The 23863-nt window shown below is 41.5% G+C and overlaps 2 protein-coding genes across 2 annotated transcripts in view; one reads left to right on the plus strand and one right to left on the minus strand.

Moving 5' to 3' along the window:
- mbpa (myelin basic protein a) overlaps positions 1 to 23863 on the minus strand; it is a 354691-nt gene that overhangs the window by 181619 nt on the left and 149209 nt on the right. The gene's annotated exons all lie outside the window — the stretch shown is intronic.
- The window catches only part of nfatc1 (nuclear factor of activated T cells 1), a 76759-nt gene continuing 75152 nt past the window's right edge, over positions 22257 to 23863 (plus strand). Inside the window, exon 1 of the mRNA XM_085790717.1 lies at positions 22257 to 22611. Coding sequence (XP_085646843.1) covers positions 22593 to 22611 — 19 coding nt within the window. The 5' untranslated portion in view covers positions 22257 to 22592. The remainder of the gene's footprint in view (positions 22612 to 23863) is intronic.

The raw sequence follows: 23863 nt of genomic DNA on the forward strand, positions 1-23863 counted from the left end.
CTCACGGCTCTGCTCCGCCGTTCTAAAAATAGCTTGCACCGACAATTAAAGGTAACGAACCTACTGCTATAACTATAGGGATTATGGCAATGGGCCAATTTGCCAAAATGTTGAACTATCCCGTATCCCTTTAACTGGATATGCTAAAGTCTCATATCTCTCATATTCTGGACATTGCCACTGCACTGCTCCACCGTTTATTTTAGTAAAGAAATCATCACAACAAGGAGAAAGTGTTAGTTTCTGTGGCGGGGAGAGCAGGCGCTCTGCGATCGGATAGTAATGTCTTTCCAGGATGTTTCAGAGTTCGGCTGTCTGAGGTGAGTGACTACATGCAAAAACACAAAGTTTATACTGTTTCTACTCTACACTATATGAGTTCAGTGGTGTCTTTAAGGATTCCAGTCATGTACCAGAGATATCTGATTGTTTTCTGAGTGTTTGTTGTGGTTGAAAGAATTGCCCCCATGGGTTAGCGTTGTGGCTATCCCTAGCGCCGAGTAGCCATGGTGGGGTCAGCCCTATGTTCCCACAGCCCAATGATCCCACAGCCCTATGTTGCCTCATTTCTAAGATTTTTCTTATTTCTAATAATTTTCTCAAAATGAAACTCTAAGTCAAGTCATTTTTATTTTTATACCGCATTTAAAGGGATGATTCAGAGTAATTTCAACCTAGGGTCCAAATTTGGAGAAATGGGGATAAAATCTGATGCAAATTGATCATAAAGGAAATGTGGGAACATAAGGCCTAATTTTGGAAAGAAAAAAAAAACCTTAGAAATGAGGGAACGTAAGGCTGAGGGAACATAGGCACGCTCCCGCCATGGTGTAACTCCGGTTTGCCTGCATCAATTTTAGTCGCGTTTTTTTGCTCCAACCAACACTGGGTGACCATCAGGACAACGGTTTAGGGGTCAAAAATGGCCGAAATTCTCAAATCAAATCAAATCAATCTTTATTTATAGAGCACCTTTCATACATGGAAAATGCAACACAAAGTGCTTTACACACATAGAAAATAAAACAATTACAAGTAAAAACCCCTCCCTCCCACACTCCATACTACACACACACACACACACACACACACACACACACACACACACTCTCTCACTACTGACGCTAGGGAGACATGGCATGACACTGAAGATTGAGGAAGCGCTATCTTTGGGGCCGTCCACACTGGGAGGAGTCGCAGGCCGTGCCACAAGGGGCACCAGCGCCCAGGCCCCCCGACCCCGACAGACCACAGCCAGCCGAGCCGAAGGGACCCAGGGACAGCGCCCCCAGCAGCAGCCCAGACACAGCTCCCAGCGTGGAAGACCCCCCTGAGGAAACACTGGAGTTAAAAACTAAAAACATAAGATAGGATAAAAACCCTGAAAAAATAAGTTAACAGGGTAAACAGTTTAAAAAGATAAAAAGTAAATAAACAAATAAATAAATAAAAATATGTAAGATAATAAATAAAATAAGTAAAACAAGTAAAATTATTTAAGGTTAATAACAACTTTAAAAGCCAGATGGAAGCAGAAACATAAAATAAGATAGAACCATGAGAAGAATTTAAAATCTAGTTAAAAGCCTGACTAAAAAGGTGTGTTTTTAACCTTCCCTTAAAAATATCAACTGTCTCTGCGGCCCTGAGGCTCTCCGGCAGGCTGTTCCACAGGTGGGGGCCATAATAGCTAAATGCCGCCTCACCATGGGTTTTGGTTCTGGGTTTTGGTATGGATAAAAGGCCGGTGCCGGAGGACCTCAGGGTCCGCGAGGGTTGATATGGTAAAAGCAGGTCAGATAAATAAGAGGGCGCAAGGCCATTAAGACATTTAAAAACTAGTAAAAGAACCTTAAAATCGATCCTGAAGCGTACGGGGAGCCAATGCAGCGACTCTAAAACTGGTGTAATATGCTCCCGCCCTCTGGTCCTCGTCAGCACTCGTGCGGCTGAGTTCTGTAATAATTGGAGATTAAAAATACTCTTTTTGGGAAGACCAGAGAGCAGGGCATTGCAATAATCTAATCGACAGGTGATAAAAGCATGCATCAGCACCTCCGTACTGGCCTGAGAGAGAAACGGGCGGACTCTGGCTATGTTTTTAAGATGATAAAAACCTATTTTTGTCATATTTTTGATATGTGGAAGAAAATTCAGCTCAGAGTCAAAAATCACGCCCAGATTTTTTACTGACTGTGTTGGCTTAAGATCCTGTAGTTTTGGTAAAAGTTTCTCTCTCTGGCCTTCAGGACCAATGACTAAAACCTCAGTTTTGTCCTGGTTGAGCTGTAGGAAATTCACTGCCATCCATGACTTGATGTCTAAAATGCAGTTAAAAAGGGCATCAATTGGCCCTGTGTCATCAGGAGACACGGCGATGTACAGTTGCGTATCGTCAGCATAACTATGGAAGCTGATGCCGTGCCTCCTGATGACGTCCCCAAGGGGCAGCATGTACAGATTAAAAAGAAGTGGACCTAAAATTGACCCTTGGGGAACCCCACATCCAATTTCATGGATTTCCGAGGAACATGTATCCATACTTACATAAAAGCATCGGTCTGTGAGATAAGAACAAAACCAGTTAAAAACAGTACCAGAGAGGCCCACCAGGTGTCTAAGCCTATTTAATAAAATGTGATGGTCTACTGTATCAAAAGCAGCGCTTAGATCCAGTAGAACCAACACTGTGAGCTTTTTATTATCTAAATTCCACCTGATGTCGTTTAAAATCTTTAAAAGTGCTGTCTCGGTACTGTGGTATTTCCTAAAACCAGACTGATGCTTTTCTGAAATGTTCTTTCTGTTTAAAAAGTCATTAACTTGGTTAAAAACCAGTTTTTCTAAAACTTTACTTAAAAATGGTAAGTTGGATACAGGTCGGTAGTTATTAAAAATACTTGGATCTAAATTACTCTTCTTCAGAAGGGGCTTCACCACCGCCGTTTTAAAGGCGGTGGGGAAGACACCCGTTTGAAGAGAGCAATTCATGATGTTTAAAAACTGTTCCTCAAAGAATCCATAAAATGATTTTAAGAGTGATGTGGGAATGGGATCTAAAAGGCAGGTTGTTGGGTTTACTTGGGAGAAAACTCGACCAAGCGTCCTTGCATCAACCAGGGCAAAACTCTCCAGTGTTTCCTCAGGCAAGGACAACAGTTCAGTGTCAACAGATAAAACCTGATGGGATAAAAGGCAGGATCTGATGTCCTTGATTTTGGTTCTGAAGTGGTCTGCAAAGTTCTCACAAAGATCATCTGTTGGTGCCTTAAAAACGTTATTAGAATTAGCACCTGTTAAAACATTAAAAGTGGAGAAGAGGAACCGGGGGTTGTTTTTATTGATGGTGATGAGTTGTGAGAAATGGGAAATTCGTGCCTTTTTGACTGCATTATTGTAAGTTTTGAGTTGTTGACATAAAATCTCGTAATGAATTATCAGTTTACTTTTCCTCCATCTTCTCTCGGCACTCCTGCATTTTCTTTTCAGTTCATTGATTTCATTGTTTTTTCTCCACGGGGGTGTTGGTTTTCTTTTTACTGTTTTAGTTAAAAGTGGAGCTACTGAGTCCAGAGTTGACTTCAGTCTACTGTTAAAATTATCAACGATAAAATCACAAGGTGCAGGTAAAATTTCAGCAAGAGTGCTCTGTAAAATCTCCATAAAATTTGCAGCCACTTCAGAAGTAAGATAGCGCCTCCTCACTGTTCTCACTGGGGCCTCCTCTCGGTTAAAACTGGTGATGCTAAAAAACACACAGTAATGGTCAGACACAGCCAGGTCGACAACAGAGGACACACCGATGGACAGGCCATGGGTTATGACCAGGTCCAGGGTGTGTCCTCTGTTGTGAGTCGGCTGTGCGACGTGCTGCTTAAAATCAAGACAACTTAAAAGATTTAAAAACTCTCTGGATATTGGATCCGAGGTGTCGTCAACGTGTAAATTAAAATCACCAGTTATTAAAATCCTGCTAAAAGAGGTGTGAATAATAGATAAAAGCTCTGAAAATTCACTGATAAAAGAGCTCGAGTAATGGGGTGGTCTGTACACAGTAAGACAAATAATTGGAGGACTGCTAAAAGTAAAGGCATGGTACTCAAATGATGCATAACTGTTAAAAAACACTCCATTTGAGTTAAGTGAATTGTCTATGATTGATGCCGTGCCTCCTCCTCTTCTACCCTCTCTAGTAGAGAATAAAAAGTTATAATTTGGTGGGGAAGCCTCAGTGAGAACAGCAGGTGCGTCAGTGCCAAGCCATGTCTCTGTTAAAAGAAGACAGTCTAACTTGTTGTCTAAAATCACATCATTCATTAAAAAGGTTCTGTTTAAAAGAGAGCGAACATTAAAAAGTGCCATGTTGATGGTGACAGGTGGCTTGTTGATGGGAGAGGTGGATTGTTGTGTGAGTGATCTGAGATTGTGAAAGTTCACAGAGTGGGTGTGGTAGTGTCTGATGTGGTGATGGTGTGTAATGATAACGGGAATGGGTGAAGTGTTGATGTGCAGAGGTCCAAGTCCGGTATTGAGTGTATGGTGGAAGGTGGAACTGAATGCGTAGGAGCATTCCTTTAAAGCTACGAAAGTCTGAACCATGGTTTAGTTTGGACCTGATCCTCTTCTGGTTAGTGGAGTTTTCACACCTGTTCATTTGGTTCGGATCAAAGAAAAAGTCAGAGGAAAGGAAAAGTCTGAGAAGTCCGGTCTGGTCCAAACGAGAGTTCGGAGCGAAAGAAACCAGACAAAGAGCCAATCAGGAGACGAGCGCCAGAGTCATGTGACCTGTTTGTTCCAGTTAAATGTGGATTTAAAGTTTCCATCCATCTACAAAGACACAGAGAGAGAGAAACACAAACAACTGGATGAGACTGTTCAGGTCATCTTCATCCTCCTCATCCTCCTCCTCCTCCTCCTCCTCACTCTGAGCGAAGGACGAAGGAGATGACGCGTTCTCGGTCTTTTGACGAATATATAAATATAATAAAAAGTCCACAGAGTCTGAAAACTCCGATGTTTGAGTCCAGAGAAACTTAAAGTGCTTCGACAGATAAATATAGAAATGTTCTTCAGACACAAAGCAACAAAAACAGGTTTCCATTAGGACGCAGAGTTACAAATAAAAAAGAAAAACTCTCTGTAATGTTTTTTTCTTTCCTCCGTCGCAGAAGAAGTCCGATCGAGTCAAAACATCAACAGCTTCTATAATACCATCTTTATTTATATTTATAAACACTTACATCAGAGTTTTATGTTGTTTTTTGAAAACCCCTTTTTAGTAGTATTTATCAATGGATCAATAGTTGTAGTTACATGACAACACTGGCAGGTGAAAACGACAAAATATTTTATGGGATGTGCCTTTCATTTTGACGGCAACGGCGTTTTTGGGGCTGTGAGTGTAAATCTTAAAAACGCTCCACCGTCGTGTTCCCGTCTTAACAGTGCGTTCACACCGGGCGCGAGGCGAATTTTTCGCGCGATAAGATTATATACAAAGTCAATGTAAAGTGAAGCGAACAATGAAGCGAACACAACTCAAGCGAAATATTCGCGCAAATGCTGCAAGTAAAAACAAATATTCCAGCGGGCAAACTATATGAATATTTTACTCGCGCCCGGTGTGAACGCACTGCAAAAGGTAAAAACGCAAAAGTCTGATCTGCTTGTGTTGCGTACAGGGCCGGCCGCTGGCATAAACACTCTATGCGGTTGTTTAGGGCCACAGCCGTTAGGTGGGGGGCCACATGATCAGAAAAGTACCGGGGTTCATCAAGTCATTTAAACATCCTGAGGTCTGCACCACAAGCTTTATATGTAATGTGAAGTCAGTATTCAGCTTCTTTTATCTCACATTTGAGACATTTGGTGAAAATAGAACGGCAGAATGACAACATTTGTGCTCAAAAAACAATCTTACAAAATTTCATTTTAGACTTGTTTTCTACACTTACTGTATCTATTACTGTATTCATATCCTATTTCAAGCACCAAAACAGTTCATTCTCATGACTGAAGGTGTGTTTTCACAAGGGATTTGACATTTTTCAAAAAGTAGACCTCAAATTGTCGCCATTTGGCCTAAATTATTTCTTTATACAGTGTTCTAGGACAAATTGGCCTCAGTGTGCTTACAGCGGAGGTTCTAATATTTAGACATAAAACACTTGAGTATTGTTACATCTGCAAGTATCTTAAAAAGATCAATTTAAGAAAATATGTTAAATTCGAGAAAATGGCCTCAAACCTCAGAGGACATAAACACGTCTGTATTCAGTTTTAACCAGTGATTTGGTGTTTGCGCTTAGAGTGTAGGCCGCAAACAAAAATCTTGTTTAGGGGGCCACCAAGATCCTAGGGCCGGCCCTGGTTGCGTGCGCATTTACGTCACAGGCGCCAGGACAGGAAAATAACAGCAAACATGTCGGATTCCACAAACTTTCCTGTCACCGTATGCACTGTATGTTTTCCCCCAAAAAAACGTTCGCCTAAACGCAGAATAAAAAGTGAGAACACAACGCCACTTTTGCATTTTCATGTTCAGATCGTTTCCGTGTAAACATCGTAAACACAGTTTGTCAGGTGCCAGCTGCTGCAGGATAAATCACCGTCAAAATTAAAAAAAAAAAACCTCCAGCGCACACTAGAGCGTGATGGGATAGACAAGATTTATTATCAAAAGTAAAAACAGAACGGGCGAACAACGCGTTTCACATCAGAGTCGCTTCAGTAGTTGTGTTATTAAAGGTTATTGACACTATTGATGCTCCATAGTCTTCACAGTCACATGTATTGGTTTGTTTCCAGCTGTGTGCAGATGTTCCAGCTGTGTCCAGTGTCAGACAATAATAGTAAAAATATAAAGTTTCATCTCTTGATATCGTCTTTTGTAAAATAAATAAAATGAAAACTAAAGACGCTGTAGAAGAGAAACACTGAAGCAGGTTTGATCCGTGAGTGGAACAGAAAACAAAACGCTGACGCAGCCGAAGCTTCAGATCAACGGAACATTTGTTAAATTAGTTTCTTCTCTTCTTTTTCTCATTTTCGCTGCTTTTTTTATTCTGTGGCAGGAGAGCGGCCATTAGCCCATTAGCCCATTAAGCTATCTGGTTACCGAGGAGGAGGAGGAGGAGGAGGAGGAGGAAGAGCAGCAGCAGCAGCTTCCATCAGAGGAAATTCCACTGCAGCTCAGATACAGTTACAACTAATGATGCTTCACAGAGACACTGCTCCTCCTTCTCCTCCTCCTCCTCCTCCTCCTCCTCTTCTCTTTCCTCCTCCTCCTCCTCTTCTCCTTCCTCTTTCCCCTGTTCTCTTTCCTCCTCATCCTTTTCCCACCTCCTTATCTTTCCTCACCCTCTTCTTCTTTATCCTCTTTCCTCCTCTTTCCTCCTCCTTCTCCTACTGCTGCTCCTCCTCTTCCCTTTCCTTCCTCCTCACCCTCTTCTCCTTCCTCCTCTTTCCTCCTCCTCCCTCTCCTCTTCCTCCTCCTCCTTCCTCCTTCCCTCTCCTCCCCCTGTTCTCTTCCCTCCTCTTCCTTCTCCTTCCTCCTCTTCCTCCTCCCCTCTTTTCCCCTCCTCTTCCTTTTCCTTCCTCCTCTTCCACTTCTCTCTCCTCCTCTTCTTCTTCCTCCTCTTTCCTCCTCCTGCTGCTGCTCCTCTTCTCCTTTTTCCTTCTCCTCTTCCTTCTCTTCTCCTTTCTCCTCTTCCTCCTCCCCTCTTTTCTTTCCTTCTCTTCCTTTTCCTTCTTCCTCCTGTCCTCCTCTTCCTCTTCTTTTTCATCATCCTCCTCCCCCCTCTTCTCCTTCCTCCTCCTCCTTCTTTCCAATAGTGAATTAATAATACACACACATACACACACACCAGCTCTTGTCTCTTTTCCAAACTATAAACTTTTTCTGAACCAGAAACCGACTCCATTGTTTTTCTCTCCTGAAGCAGAAACTAGTGTTTTTCACCTGTTTCAATCTGTTTCCATTGTTTTCAATGGAAGAAAAGAAGCTTTTGATTTTGTTTTCCCTTCATTTATTTCAACTCTTTACATACAATTTAAAGCAGAAGTAAGCGATATATTTGTGTTAATATAAGTCTTAAATAGTTATATCTTCCGACAGCAATCACTAATATAGAGTGTTTGGTCTGAAACACGGGTCTGTCAGTCACTCTGCTCTGCTCTGAGCCGAAGAGAAAACTTTCCTTGTATCCTACAACCTTTATCCAATGAGGAGAGAGAACGGCATAAAGGGGCAGTCCTCTCTGTGTGTACAGCCAAGGGATGTGCCTGAATGTGGTGACGTAGGGACGAGGGCGGGGGACTGCTAACTCCATCTGCTGACAGGAAGTTAGACAAACCCACCGGATCGCTTACTTCTGCTTTAAACTTCAGATTTTCAGTTTCAGTTTTTACTTTATTTTATTCTTAAAACATTTCACCTTATTTCAGTGCTCACCTTTAGAAAGCATTCAGCTTTTGCTCATCACTTGCAAACAGACCAGATGACACTTCAACTACTAACAGAGCTCAGAGTTTAAACCTGATCATCATCATTTAATCTGTTTAAAACTTTCACTACAGGTGTTTTTACTACATTTTACTTCTAAAACACTTCCACTGATTTCAGTGCTTGACACTCCAACTGCAACAGAGCTCACATTCAGATCTGAAATCTGAATTTTATATTCTCTCAATTGATTTTTTTTACTTTTCAGCGGACACAGAATTTTTTGTTTGTTATCACCAGCTCTTATGAAAATGTATAAAACTCCATTATTGATAAGTTCCTGAACTTTTCCTTTGTTCATGAATCACTGACAATATTAGTTTTTAATTTTCAGTCACTTGAACTTGACTCACAGTTCAGACCTGAGGCCTCACACACACACACACACACACACACACACTGTGATCAGGATGTTTTCACATAGAAAACTTCCTCGTGTCAACAGGCCAACACACACACACACACACACACACACACACACACACACACACACACACACACACACACACACACACACCTCCACCTCCTCCGACACTGGCTCCATTCTGGATTTATGTAAACGACCTCGGGGCGCGTGGACGTCGACCAGAGGAGGAGACAGAGCCGAGCTGTGTCCCACCAGGAGGAGGAGGAGGAAAAGGAGGAGCTGTGTTAAACAGCAGAGAACCAACCTCACCCCCCCCATAAACCCCCCTCGGGTGTTGCCAGGCAACAGTCCGTCAAAACAGGAAACAGAGCCGAGGTGGGGGAGGCGGGGGGGGGGGGCGACTCCGTCAGAGCGTCCCATGCAGAAAAAAAGGAAACATTGATGAGAGACAGGAAGTCTGAGTGTAGGAGCAGAGATGGAGGAGGGGGGGGGGAGGGGGCACACGCCCAATAACACCAAGATATCCAAACACACACACACACACACACACACACACACAGAGTCATGTTCACTGTGCTCTGATCACATGATCAATATAAAATTTCTTTATTTGGATAAACCCCCTTACACTGCAAAAACTCAAAACCTTACCAAGAATATTTGTCTTATTTCTAGTCAAAACCATCTCATTCTACTTAAAATAAGACTCATCATATTAAAAGTAGCTTGTTTTTAGACACTTTTTACTTCTTTCAAGTATATTTTCACTTGAAATAAGTAGAAAAATCTGATAGTGGAGCAAGTTTTTCTTTCTTATTACAAGCACAAAAAACTTGCTTTCACTGCCAGATTTTTCTACTTAATTTCACTGGCAGATTTTTCTACTTATTTCAAGTGAAAATGATCTAAAAATAAGTTTATTTTTAGGTGATGAGTCTTATTTTAGATTAGTTTTGACTAGAAATGAGACATTTTTACAAGAAATAAGACAACATTTTGAGTTTTTGCAGTGTGAGATGCATCATCTGGTTTTCGAGGGGGTCCAAACATATAGACAAACATGAACTCATCAAACAAACATGTTCTCAACAATATAGAAAAACACAGTTAATGTAACTACATTGGAACAATACAACCGTAAGAAGTGACAGTATATAATGATTAATGACAGTACGTCTTGCCAAGAATGTTTTCATTCATCAAGAATGAAAGTCGGAGGTTTGAAGACGATCAGATACCGTCGTAGTTCCGACCATAAACGGCGATTCGGCGGCGTTATTCTCATGACTCGCCGGGCAGCGTCCACAAAACCGAAAGTAAGGAAACGCTGGTCGGCTCGCCCAGCATTTCCACCTTTAATTAAAATAACAAAATAACGATAGAGACAAAACAATATATTTATTGAAAATGGAGCCATTAACAAGTGGTAACGTAGATTCATCCACATTAATGTGAGACTTTTTTTATAACCAAATAGAAACTCTTCGTTGTCCCTTTTAACATAAAAGCTCTTCTACCAAATGATCTAATGACATTAGGAACAGAAAAAAAGGGCTGCGATGAATGTCTGGTATGATAACTTGATGAATATGGTGTAAGATACTGCTGTAGATAGGATGGGTAATTAAAGTAGGCCTAAATGCATTTATATCAGCTGTAACCAGTGCATGTGTCCTCTCATATTCAATGTTGGCCAGTTGAGTCTAGTTTACATTGTGCAGTGACGACTGGAGCAGCAGCTTCACTGTTGATGTGACTCTTCAACACACTGCAAAAACTCAAATATCTTACCAAGAATATTTGTCTTATTTCTAGTCAAAACAAATCTCATTCTACTTAAAATAAGACTCATCACATTAAAAAGCAGCTTGTTTTTAGACACTTTTTTACTTCTTTCAAGCAGATTTTCACTTGAAATAAGTAGAAAAAATCTGATAGTGGAGCAAGTTTTTCTTCCTTATTACAAGCACAAAAAACTTGCTTTCACTGGCAGATTTTTCTACTTATTTCAAGTGAGAATTAGTTTGAAAAGTGAAAATTATCTAAAAACAAGTTATTATTTAGGTGATGAGTCTTATTTTGAGTGGAAAGAGGTTAGTTTTGACTAGAAATGAGACATCTTGACAAGAACTAAGACAAATATTCTTGGAAAGATTTTGAGTTTTTGCAGTGCACCTTCCTACATTTCCCATGATGCCTCAGTGCAGCCACTTCCCCTCCAGTGGTTCCTTCTCTTAGCTACATCAGGACACACTCTATTAAAATCCCAGACATGGCTGCACACACACACACACACACTTGACACAAACACAAAGACCGTACAGTAAAATAACTTTCTTCTCGTCTCTTCCAGCTCATTTTTCCAAAACAAACAGGTGATTCAGCGGTGGCGACGGCAGCGTGTGGCGTCCATCCAGCGTCCTCGATCGGCTTCTTGTTTCTGGGTTTATGAATAATTCCCGACTCGGTCCAAATGTTCCGTCGTGTTCCTTCCTTTCTTTCTTTCTTTCTTCCCGCTCAGACTCGGATGAAGCCGGTCGGACTCTCTGGGATCTGGACTCTGTGGAAAGACGATCAAGCGAGAAAGAGCTGAGGAGCTTTTCCACCTCGACGAGGCCAAACCACGTCATGGCAACAACGGGGGCTGGAGCATTCTGGGATGGCAGAAGGCAGAGGACAGGAATGTGTGGGTGTTTTTGTGACGACACACACACACACACACACACACACACACACACACACACACACACACACACACACACACACCTCCCAGATGAACTGATGTGTGGGAAATGATCAAAACAGTATGCGATTGTGTCACTGTCAGGGCCGTTGCTAGGAATTCTGGGCCCCCTTAAAGAATACTAAAGTGGGCCCCTCCCCCTAACTTTTCCTCTTTTTTTTTCTTAGACTACGTATGTGTTATCGTTTTTTATTTAGCCTTCTTTGTTTTGATGCTAATGCAGCATTACACTGCAAAAACTCAAGTATCTTAGCAAGAATATTTGTCTTATTTCTAGTCAAAATGTCATTTCTAGTCAAAACAAATCTCATTATACTTAAAATAAGACACATCATATTAAAAGTAGCTTGTTTTTAGACACTTTTTACTTCTTTCAAGCATATTTTCACTTGGAATAAGTAGAAAAAATATGATAGTGGAGCAAGTTTTTCTTCCTTATTGCAAGCACAAAAAACTTACTTTCACTGGCAGATTTTTCTATTTGTTGTGAATTTACCTGAAAATGATCTAAAAACAAGTTAATTTTTAGGTAATGAGTCTTATTTTAAGTGGAAAGAGATTAGTTTTGACTAGAAATGAGACATTTGGACAAGAAATAAGACAAATATTCTTGGAAAGATGTTGAGTTTTTACAGTGTACTATGAGTATTAGTCAGGGTCTTACGCAGAATAAATCAGTCATACAAAGATTAGACTACTGGGGTTTTTTATGGGCCCCACTGGGCGCTGGGCCCCTAGAATTATCATCACCTTTCTCCCCTAGACAACGGCCCTGGTCACTGTGCTGATGATGCTGTGATGTCCCGACGACAGTGAAGGTCACACGCTGCTGGCACGGTGTGAAGGTCTCTGTGTAAACACACACACACACACACACACAGATTGAAACCTGCCTCAGTCCCGTGATGGTAAAAACACACTCACATGTGTAACTGTAACTCAACAACACGCCGTCAGTTGTGTGTCGTAAACTCTGTTCCCCTGTTGCCTAGTAACAGGAATTTGAAGTTTCCCAACATCTGACCTAAAACCTCCAGAGCAGCTTCTTCTCATTTGACCGCGTGTCCACGTGCTGTGACATCACTGGTGGGCGTGTCCACGTGCTGTGACATCACTGGTGGGCGTGTCCACAGTTGAAACAGAAACATGAACAAAACTCTGAAACTTTCAACCTTGAGGAGGCAAAACACTATTTTTTTTAATTAGATAGCCTATATGTTTTTTGTTTGTTTTGTTTTGTTTTTTACTGTTGCTACATCATTAATTTTGGTAACACTTTATAATAAGTAATAAATTACTGAATTCTTCATTTATAACGCATGAACTACTCATTAGTATGTAGTTTATAAATACAGTGCTGATGAATAAAACATTTTTAACTGTGTTTATAAACTACACAAATGATGAATTCAGTATTTAATGCTTAACTAATGCTTAATAGTGTGTACTTATTAAAGTGTTACCCTAATTTTAGCATCGGCATTAATAGGCTATTACAGATTTTCTTGTCAATTCATTTTGGAGGGCGAAAGGCAAAACAAACACCCAAATATATGTTAAAGACACTTCAAAAAGTGATATTTCCATAATATGTCCCCTTTAAAATGCGTTTTAATCAATGTTTTACCGTAGACGGTGTGGTTTGACATTATGCTAACCAGCTAGCTCACTCACGCTAGCCTCCAGTCTAGCCTTGTGTTTTGTAGACAGCTTTAGCTGAAATGGGCGTGTCTGTACACTGTGACATCACTGATGGGCGTGGCACGGTCAGAACAAACTTTGAAACTTTCAACTTTTAGGAGGCAAAACACTGATTTTTTTCATTTAGGCCTATGCTTTTTGTTTTGTTTTGCTGCACCTTGCTAACTTTAGCATTAGTATTAGTTGAGGAAATAGCTAATTCAGCATCAAACCTCACAGGAAGTTAACAAGACGTTAGCTGCTAAGAAATCAGCAGCTAATGCTAACGTTAGCTATGTAGCTGCAGGATTAGTAACTGATTAGTTGATACTGTTGTTAGCACATCTAGCCGACGTGTAGCTATCATTGACCTGGGAGTCATGCTTCTACAGTGGCTCTGAGATCTTCACCTCTTCGCTCCACTCTCCTGAAATACTCCCAGTCGTGGAAGACGCCATTTCCACACAAGTTATTTTGTCCTCGGAGGCCACCGTCGCAATCTAGAATCTGAACGCTAGATGTCACGGTTTTCCCCCCATTTTACACACTGGACCTTTAACTAGGTGTTTCCAGGGACATAATAAAGTGACGGACCTTGTTCTGTGTTTGCTCAGCTTCAGCTGCTAACTTCCTCTGTCTGTCCCTTTAACGCAGCTGCAGCCGCCATCTTTGTCCAGACTGTCACAGCTCGGGCCGTAAAAACCAAAAACTGTGACAGGAGAGATTCCAGAAAGTCAGTGGAGCTGAAGTCACATGGGCTCATGTTCCACACAGTAATTCGATTTATTAAGAAGAAGTCATTGATTAGCGCAGCTGTCAGTCATAAAAAAAATAAGGAGCGCAGACTGGACTTGGATCCAACCGACCGCAGGGAGACGACTCCCCGAAGACAAAACAAGAATTAAATCTTGTGTTTTGACAGAAATAAACAGGAAACACACGATATTTTTTATTTTATTATCCGGCCTGTGGTCAAACAGGACCGAGCCTCACACAGCTCAGGATAAAAACAAAAAAAAAACACCATTAATGCGACTGAGAGAGGAAAAAAGCACAGAATCCTGGAGGACGTCGTCATGTGACTGAACTTAAAGAACCTGAGACAGAGTGGCGGCGGCGGCGGCGGCCATATTGTTTCCAGTTTCTAGTCCGTCCATCAATCTCTCCCATCTCAAAAACACGATATCTCTGTAACACCTGAACGCACCGTCTTCAAACTTGGCCCAAACGTAGAGAAGGAGCTCAGGACGATCTGAGGAGGTTTTGATGGTCAAGGTTGTGGCGAGTCGACCGCACAAAACTGTTCTGGCAATCTCTGTAGACTAGAGCCTCGAGGGAATTCCTTCAAATTTGGCACAAACATTCGCTCGGGCTCGAGGATGAATTCTGATATCAAAGGTCAAAGGTCATGAAGAGCTCACAACACTTTTTTTAAACCAAAACCTAAAACTTCACACAGCAGCTCGGAAGATAGATAGATAGATAGATAGATAGATAGATAGATAGATAGATAGATAGATAGATAGATAGATAGATAGATAGATAGATAGATAGATAGATAGATAGATAGATAGATAGATAGATAGATAGATAGATAGATAGATACTTTATTTATCCTGAAGGAAATTCTGTATTTGATATCTATAGTTCATTGTGATGAACACTGAGAGGTGGTGACTCTTTTATTTATTTATTTTTCTGGGCTTGGACCTGCAACGTGATTTCCACGTGTTAAAGACTAAACGGTTCTGGTTCGACTCACGTCAGCAGCTGTTTGTTGGTGTCGGAGAGAAGCCGCTCAGACTGACTCCTCTGTTTGTTATCAACACAACAACACGTCGCTGTTGTTTCTCATTATCTGCTGTGCCCTCCTTTCTTTCTTTCTCTCTTTCTTTCTTTTCTTTTTTCTTTTTGTTCATCTGTGGCTCTGGATCCATCCGGTCTGCAGCAGCGGCGGTTGTACCGTTGTTGCCACGGTGTCCGTTAACCAGCACCAGGCCCCCGTCTGGAAAGACTACGAGCCCCAGCACCGGGCCGTGACGTAGACGAGCCCACGAGTCAATCAGCAGCCGGGCTATTTATTAACTGCAGACGGGTGGAAGTGTTTACTGCAGCACATGTTTCAGTTACACATAACTGTGGAGACGCTCAACCCCCCCCCCACCCTACACCCCCACACCGCCTCCCTTCGGTTTCTTTTTGCCCCGTTGAGGCCCCCGGGCACCCGAGCTGAGATTTCCATGAGGTCAAACGAGCCAATGGGGGGGAGGAAGGGGGGCTTCAGATGACTGGGGAGCCACCGAGCCAAGTCGCCATGATGAAACAGACGGGTTGGATTTCACAAGTGTCGTCACTCACTCAGATACAGAGAGACGTCCCAGTGGGTGAGGGAGGGGGGGTAGAGAGGTCACTGTGGATGTGGGACACTCAGCTGCCACTGAGTTGCACAACGATGGAGCACAAAGAAATACATGTTTAAAGGGATATTTCAACATTTTGGCAAATTCGCCCATCGCCATAATCCCTATAGTCTTAGCAGTAGGTTCGTTACTGTACCTTTAATTGTCGGTGCAAGCTGTTTGGAGATCTGCGGGGCAGAGGCATGAGCTGCTCCGCTAACGCTATACGGAGGCTCATGGTATTTCCTACTTTCCCTCAAAACTCATCAAATACACAATTCAACAGCTCCAGAAGTTGAGGACCTGAACATTCACCACGTTAGGAGATGGAGATGTTTTCGAGGTAAATGCAAAACTGCCACCGACGCGCATCAGTAGTTGAATTTCGCATGAATTTCCCTCTAAAACAACTCTGTCTGGTAACGTTGTGTTATTATCTCATAGCGTGGTGAATGTGCAGGTCACAACTTGTCCACCAGAGCGTTGTGGAGTTGTTGGATTGTGTATTTGATGAGTTTGATGAGGGAAACCAAGAAATCCCATAATGAGCCTCCGTAGCGTAGCTCTGAGCAGCTCACGGCTCTGCTCCGCCGTTCTAAAAATAGCTTGCACCGACAATTAAAGGTAACGAACCTACTGCTATGACTATAGGGATTATGGCCAATTTGACAAAATGTTGAAATATCCCTTTAATATGAGAAATATTTTGCACAGTGACCCTGTACAGTGGAGGGGGGGTTACAAAACTCACTCTCATGCTTTCCAGGCTCGTTTACGTCCTGCTTCACAACACGCTGTCAACCAATCAGAGGCAGTCTATAAAGGTGAGTTCAGGTCAAATCCTGTAAAAATGAACACTCTCAGACTGCAGGTAAATGCAAGATAAAAACAAAAGCATATTTCTTCTGCATGTTATTGTTTCAGATTCAGTTAGTGTTGGTCCAAACTGAAGTATCTGAATATTTATGTTGCATAGTTGTAACGAATGAACGTTAATAATATGCTAATGTGCAAAACTTCAAACCCTCCTGTTTCTAAGCAGCCAGTCATTGTCTTCTTCTTCCTCTTGGTCTGTAGTGGGGCAGATAAGCTCATATATGGAAGGAATTGTGCGTTTTAATGACTAAAGCATGAAACTTTCAGCATTTCATCTACATACCCCAAGGTTTAATTTCAGACGTGGAACCACTTTGGTGGCTGACCTTTAGGGGTCTTTAGGGGTCTCTTTCCACATTATTCCATTATTCTCCATTGGAAACCTATGGAAATCTGGGAAGTAAATCATTACCAATAAATTTCTTCACCATTGTGTTTAGGAAGGTGTGTAATATCATGTAATAAAATGTTGAAATTCAACTCCAGTGGGAAACCCCCTAAAAAACTACTCAAAGTTGGGGTACCCGTAACCAGATTTTGCGAAAATTCCGAAATGTTAAATTTGGCCTAAAGTAACTTGTGAGGGGTCAAACTAGGGGTTTTTCATGATTCTGAGTTGATCACAAACATTAGTTTTACACCCAAAACACTCCATGGTGGAAAAAAACAGCCACACCCACTTTTCCTGCTCATCGGAACCCCCACCACCACCAATAGAACGTATTGCAGAGAAGCCATTCCTTAGCATGGCAGAGGCTGTGTCACATATTACTACTAAATACTCAATAATATAACTTATATTCTAGCCTTTTTTCTTGTAGGACATTATACAGACCCTCCAGGATTTTGTGATGTCGCTAAATTTATTTAAAAAAAAAAAAAAAAATAAGAAAGCAACCTTTTAATTTACATGTAGGCTACCCAATAGTGAGAGGGGTGTGTATATATGTTTCAGTTTTTACTAGTATGTGAAATCTGGTGTGCACCTTATGTCTTTCCTTCTCTCTCACTCCCAATCCGCATAAAACTTATATTATATGAAAACAATAACTAGTAATAAAAACATAGACACGCAAAAAAACATGTAATGGAAACATTGTGACCACAGCGGTCTATGACAGTAAATTTGCAGAAAAGTTGCAGTGGCAAGGCCAAAGAATTCATAAATGAATTTGCATTAATAGTTGCAATCATGACATCACAAAATCCTGGAGGGTCTGTATAATGTCGTACAAGAAAAAAGGCTAGAATATAAGTTATATTATTGAGTATTTAGTAGTAATATGTGACACAGCCTCTGCCATGCTAAGGAATGGCTTCTCTGCAATACGTTCTATTGGTGGTGGTGGGGGTTCCGATGAACAGGAAAAGTGGGTGTGGCTGTTTTTTTCCACCAAGGAATGTTTTGGGTGTAAAACTAATGTTTGCGATCAACTTAGAATCATGAAAAACCCCTAGTTTGACCCCTCACAAGTTACTTTAGGCCAAATTTAACATTTCGGAATTTTCGCAAAATCTGGTGACGGTACCCCAATTTTGAGTAGTTTTTTAGGGGGTTTCCCACTGGAGTTGAATGTCAACATTTTATTACATGATATTACACACCTTCCTAAACACAATGGTGAAGAAATTTATTGGTAATGATTTACTTCCCAGATTTCCATAGGTTTCCAATGGAGAATAATGGAATAATGTGGAAAGAGACCCCTAAAGACCCCTAAAGGTCAGCCACCAAAGTGGTTCCACGTCTGAAATTAAACCTTGGGGTATGTAGATGAAATGCTGAAAGTTTCATGCTTTAGTCATTAAAACGCACAATTGTATTGCTTATCTGCCCCACTACTGGTGTCTAACGCTGATGGAATGAAGTCTGGGCTGCAGCTTCTCTGCAGGCGTCTTCTGAATCATCATCATCATTATCATCATTATCATCATTATCTCTCCCAAAGTAAAGTAAAGTATGTCTTTATTTATCCCACGGTGGGGAAATTCACAGGGTTACAGCAGCAGTACATACATACATACAAATACATTCACACCTGCCATGCACAACACTGTGGTGGACTGGTAAAAAAAATATATAAATATAGGACAAACAAGATATTAAAAAGAGATATAAAAATATATATAGATATAAATATAAACATACAGTGCAGTTGTGGGTTGTGGGTATTACCTCCGCCGTCGAACTGTTAACATGCAACGCACAACTGAAACATGTTTCGCACATATAAAGACACATGAAAAATAAAGTAGCTTGTAACCTTTTCTTCAGCTTCTTTTCTCTTGGAGCATGTGCACAGACAGCAATCATGTAATAAATTAATAAATTAATAAGAAGTAGCCTAAGTCACTGTATAAGATCAAAAAACTCCAGGATGACACTGTTAGACACTGTTAAAGCACAAAGTGGTCAAGTAGAGTGCATCAGAATAAAGTGCTCGTCAGTACAGTAGAAATAAAAGGAGCAACTTTAGACGTCGGGACAGTGGCCAATAATCAGGCAGCAGGAACAGGAAGTGAAGTTTCCTGCAGAAGAAGACTTTGTTTCCATGACGACAAGGACTCGAAAGGGAGACACTAGGTGATACAAATATTTTTTGTATTACAAGTTTTGTAAAATTTTATGTTTAAATATGTAAATGAGGCAACATCTAATTAAATATGCGCTATTTTGCATAGCCTACATTTCCAGAACCGAAATCTGAAAAATGGATAAAGCCACTTTCAAAATTCTAGTTTTATTGTGTTGACATATTAGAGTCAGAAGTTTTTACAGAGGAGGATTTTGGATATCTCTTTTTATCACTCTGTAAATGAGAAAATACTGTCACCAGCCCTAAAAAAAAAAAATCAAATTTCACCATGTTTTTAGGAACAAAATGTTGTATAAATGAGGCTGTGAATGATATATGAACAATCCCCTCTGTAGAAACCTTCAGGATATAGACACGAATAAAACTGGAAGGTTTGGTGTCTGTAAGTGCTGCTGAAGTGGAGATTTCTAGCTCAGAGTCTGAGTCTGAACAACTCATTTTGAGAAAACGGCCTTTAAAGACAGTAGCTGCTAACTTTTGGTAAATTTAGGAGAAATTTACTGACAATAGAAGACAAAATGAAGTAAAATAACCACCTTAATGTGGATTTTCTACCATTTCTTTCGACTTTTCTGAGAGAGAATAGGCTACATGTTCAGGAAGAAAAATAGCCCAAAATCTTAAAATTGATCAGTGCATGAAAAAACAGTGTTTTTGCCTGTTAGTGTCTCGCCTTGAAGCAGAAGTAAGCGATCCGGTGGTTTTGGCTAACTTCCTGTCAGCAGATGGAGTTAGCAGTCCCCGCCCTCGTCCCTACGTCACCACATTCACACGCATCCCTTGGCTGCACACACAGAGAGGACCGCCCCTTTATGCCGTTCTCTCTCCTCATTGGATAAAGGTTGTAGGATACAAGGAAAGTTTTCTCCTCGGCGCAGAGCAGAGTGACTGACAGACCCGTGTTTCAGACCAAACACTCTATAGAAGTGATTGCTGTCGGAAGATAGAACTATTTAAGACTTATATTAACACAAATATTCCGCTTACTTCTGCTTTATCTGAAGACACACGGTGACTCTGACCCCTGCTCCAACCTCTGGAGCTTCACACCACCACACCGTTGGATGCTGCAGGGCTGTGAAGTTGGACGGACAGGCCTCTCCAGGAGCCGCCATGTGACTGGTGTCATGACAGGAAGTGCAGGCCGAGCGCCAACTGCTGCTGCTGCTGCCGAGTCCAGAGATAAAGATAGCAGGGCGCTGCAGCCACCGCAGAGAGAGAGAGAGAGAGAGCGGCCTATGGAAACTCTATGAAGATTCTCAGCTCACCGTGTCCAATGAGCGGGTATAGGAGCTGATTTTTATATAGTGCGTCTCAGTGAGTAGGATAATTATGAGTTGTGTCGCCCGCAGACGCTCCGTCTGTCAGAAAACAAGTGGAAAAGGAATTATTTGCCTTTTTGCAATAACTTGAAATCCCCACGAGACGTCTGCAGAAGATCTGACCAGGGTTTCTTTTTTTTATTTTTATGTTGTGCACATGTTGTCTCCTGGATCTGGGCCTCAGCTCAGCTCCAGTTCTGGTTCTGCTTCTGGCCCGGCTCGGCTCACCTGTCCTTGTATCTGCAGCAGCAGCACATGATGATGATGATGATGAGCCACATGTGTCTGCAGATGATGAACGGCTCGGTCGGAGCGAAGTGGCAGCAGTTTAATGTAAAACGCTTGTGAGGATCAGGCTGCACATAAATCCTGCTGGACGTTCCTCCATGTGGACGGACAAAACTCATCAAAAAAATACACAATCCAACAACTCCACAACGCTCTGGTGGACAAGTTGTGACCTGCACATTCACCACGCTATGAGATAATAACACAACGTTACCAGACAGAGTTGTTTTAGAGGGAAATACAGAGACTGCTTGATGAAAAACTGTCCCTGAAGGCAACGTGCATCAATGGTTTTGCATGAATTTCCCTCTAAAACAACTCTGTGTGGTAACGTTGTGTTATTATCTCATAGCGTGGTGAATGTGCAGGTCACAACTTGTCCACCAGAGCGTTGTGGAGTTGTTGGATTGTGTATTTGATGAGTTTGATGAGGGAAACCAAGAAATCCCATTAGCCTCCGTAGCGTAGCTCTGAGCAGCTCACGGCTCTGCTCCGCCGTTCTAAAAATAGCTTGCACCGACAATTAAAGGTAACGAACCTACTGCTATGACTATAGGGATTATGGCAATGGGCCAATTTGCCAAAATGTTGAACTATCCCTTTAAGGCTTTAGGACGTTGTTTGTTTGTTTGTCGACCTCCATTCATGTTTTTCATATATGTAAATTCAGGATCAACAGGTGACTGGTTATAATTGTTGTTATTGATCTGTGTGATTTAGTTTCTCAGTCAAACTTGAAGCTGCAGGAAAATAAAACAGATTCAGACTGAAATGAAAAGACTGAATCTCCTTCACCATCCAGCTGTTACACACTGCAAAAACTCAAAATATTTCCAAGAATATTTGTCTTATTTCTTCTCAAAATGTCTCATTTCTAGTCAAAATGAATCTGTTTCCACTTAAAATAAGACTCATCACCTAAAAATGAACTTGTTTTTACACAGTTTTCATTTGTTTCAAACTAATTTTCACTTGAAATAAGTAGAAAAATCTGCCAGTGAAAGGAAGTTTTTTGTGCTTGTAATTAGAAAGAAAAACTTGCTCCACTATCAGATTTTTCTACTTATTTAAAGTGGAAAATTTGCATGAAAAAAAAAAAAAAGTGTCTAAAAACAAGCTACTTTTTAAATGTGATGAGTCTTATTTTAAGTATATTTAGATTCATTTTGACTAGAAATGACATTTTGACTAAATAAGACAAATATTCTTGGTAAGATTTTGAATTTTTTGCAGTGCAGTTGTGGCTGTTGGATGTAAATATCCCATAGTATAACCCATCTGCTCCTCCTCCTCCTCCCCCTCCGGGAGCCCCCGTGTGGGACCGAGGATCTCCGCATCTGGTGCTCGGTGCGCGTCGCTCCTGCGTCACAGGGTTTGGAGAGAAGGAGAGAGGGAGAGAGGGAGGGGAGCGGAGAGGGGGGGCGGGGCTCCTCCGAGGTGATCCCCGGGTTTAAAAGCGCGGAGGTCCGGATCAGTGCGTCACAGAGACCCAGAGCAGCCAGGATCCCCCGACACGCAGCCCCGCAGTCGGACACCTCAGCTCGGCCACGGCGGCTGCGAGCTCCCGCTGGACCCGGTTCATCTGGTTCATCTGGTTCATCTCCATTATTATTATTATTTTATTATTTTGTTTGCTTGTTTGTGAGGATCCCGAGCAGCAGCAGCAGCAGCTGGAGGAAGGATTATACATCAAATAAACATCAATAATCAATTCATCTTTATGGAGAAAGTATCGCGCCATAAACTCAGAGTTTGACCGCTTGGACTTTTTATTTTTTAAACATTTATTTTTTGTGGATCTCAACGCGAGCTCGAAGATGAAATCTGCCGAGGAGGGTGAGTCTGTCTCACTTTATTCAACTATTAACGTGGCGGTGATTCAACTTCTTCTTCATCATCATGATCAGAGTCTCTGTGCAGCAACAGCAGCAGCGGCGGTGGTGACGCGTTCAAGGGCTGCACTGCAAAAACTCAAAATCTTACCAAGAATATCTGTCTTATTTCTAGTCAAAATGTCATTTCTACTCAAAACAAATCTCATTCTACTTAAAATAAGACTCATAACATTAAAAAAGTAGCTTGTTTTTAGACACTTTTTATTTCTTTCAAACATATTTTCACTTGAAATAAGTAGAAAAATCTTATTGTGGAGCAAGTTTTTCTTCCTTATTACAAGCACAAAAAACGTGCTTTCACTGGAAAAGATTTCTCTACTTATTTCAAGTGAAAATTTGTTTGAAACAAGTGAAAATGATCTAAAAACAAGTTAATTTTTAGGTGATGAGTCTTATTTTTAAGAGAAATTAGACATTTTGACAAGAAATACGAGTTTTTGCAGTGTGCATGTTAAAAAGAGAGTTAGCTACTATTAAAGTGTGCATCAGTGTGTGTGTGTGTGTGTGTGTGTGTGTGTGTGGGTGTGTGTTCAGTTGCACTCTGTGTCAGGATTTACCAAAAAAAAAAAGAAAAAAAGAAGTGGTGGAGGAGAGGAGACAGAGTGCGCCCCTCCCTGCCGAGGTGGGCGTGGCTCCGCCTCATGACTAGAAAGTTCCCAAAATAGTCAGAATTGAACGTGCAGCTGCGTTAAAGGAGACATATTAAGGAAATGTCACTTTCTGAAGACTCTTTAACATTTATCTATCTGGGTGTTTGTCTTGCGGCGCCAAAATGTGAGAACTGACTAAATAAATTGGTCATTTTCAGGCTCCTGAGGTTGAAATCCATGTGGCTTCAAGTGTCATTCGAACTCGATGATGTCATTAGTTTATGAATTTGCATAATCTCAGCCAGGTACCTGTGGAGGGGGCGGGGCCTGGTGAGCAGTGGCTCATTTGCATTTAAAGGGACAGGCACTGAAACCTGAACAGAGAGAGCTGTGATGTTTGATCCTTGGGGGATTTTGACTGAAGCAGAACAGACATGACTTTAAAGGGATAGTTCAACATTTTGGCAAATTGGCCCATTGCCATAATCCCTATAGTCATAGCAGTAGGTTCCTTACCTTTAATTGTCGGTGCAAGCTATTTTTAGAACGGCGGAGCAGAGCCGTGAGCTGCTCAGAGCTACGCTACGGAGGCTCATGGGATTT

The sequence above is a fragment of the Trachurus japonicus genome, chromosome 11, assembly GCF_045865225.1.
Source record: "Trachurus japonicus isolate A0001 chromosome 11, Traja_1.0".
Taxonomy (NCBI): Eukaryota; Metazoa; Chordata; class Actinopteri; order Carangiformes; family Carangidae; genus Trachurus; species Trachurus japonicus.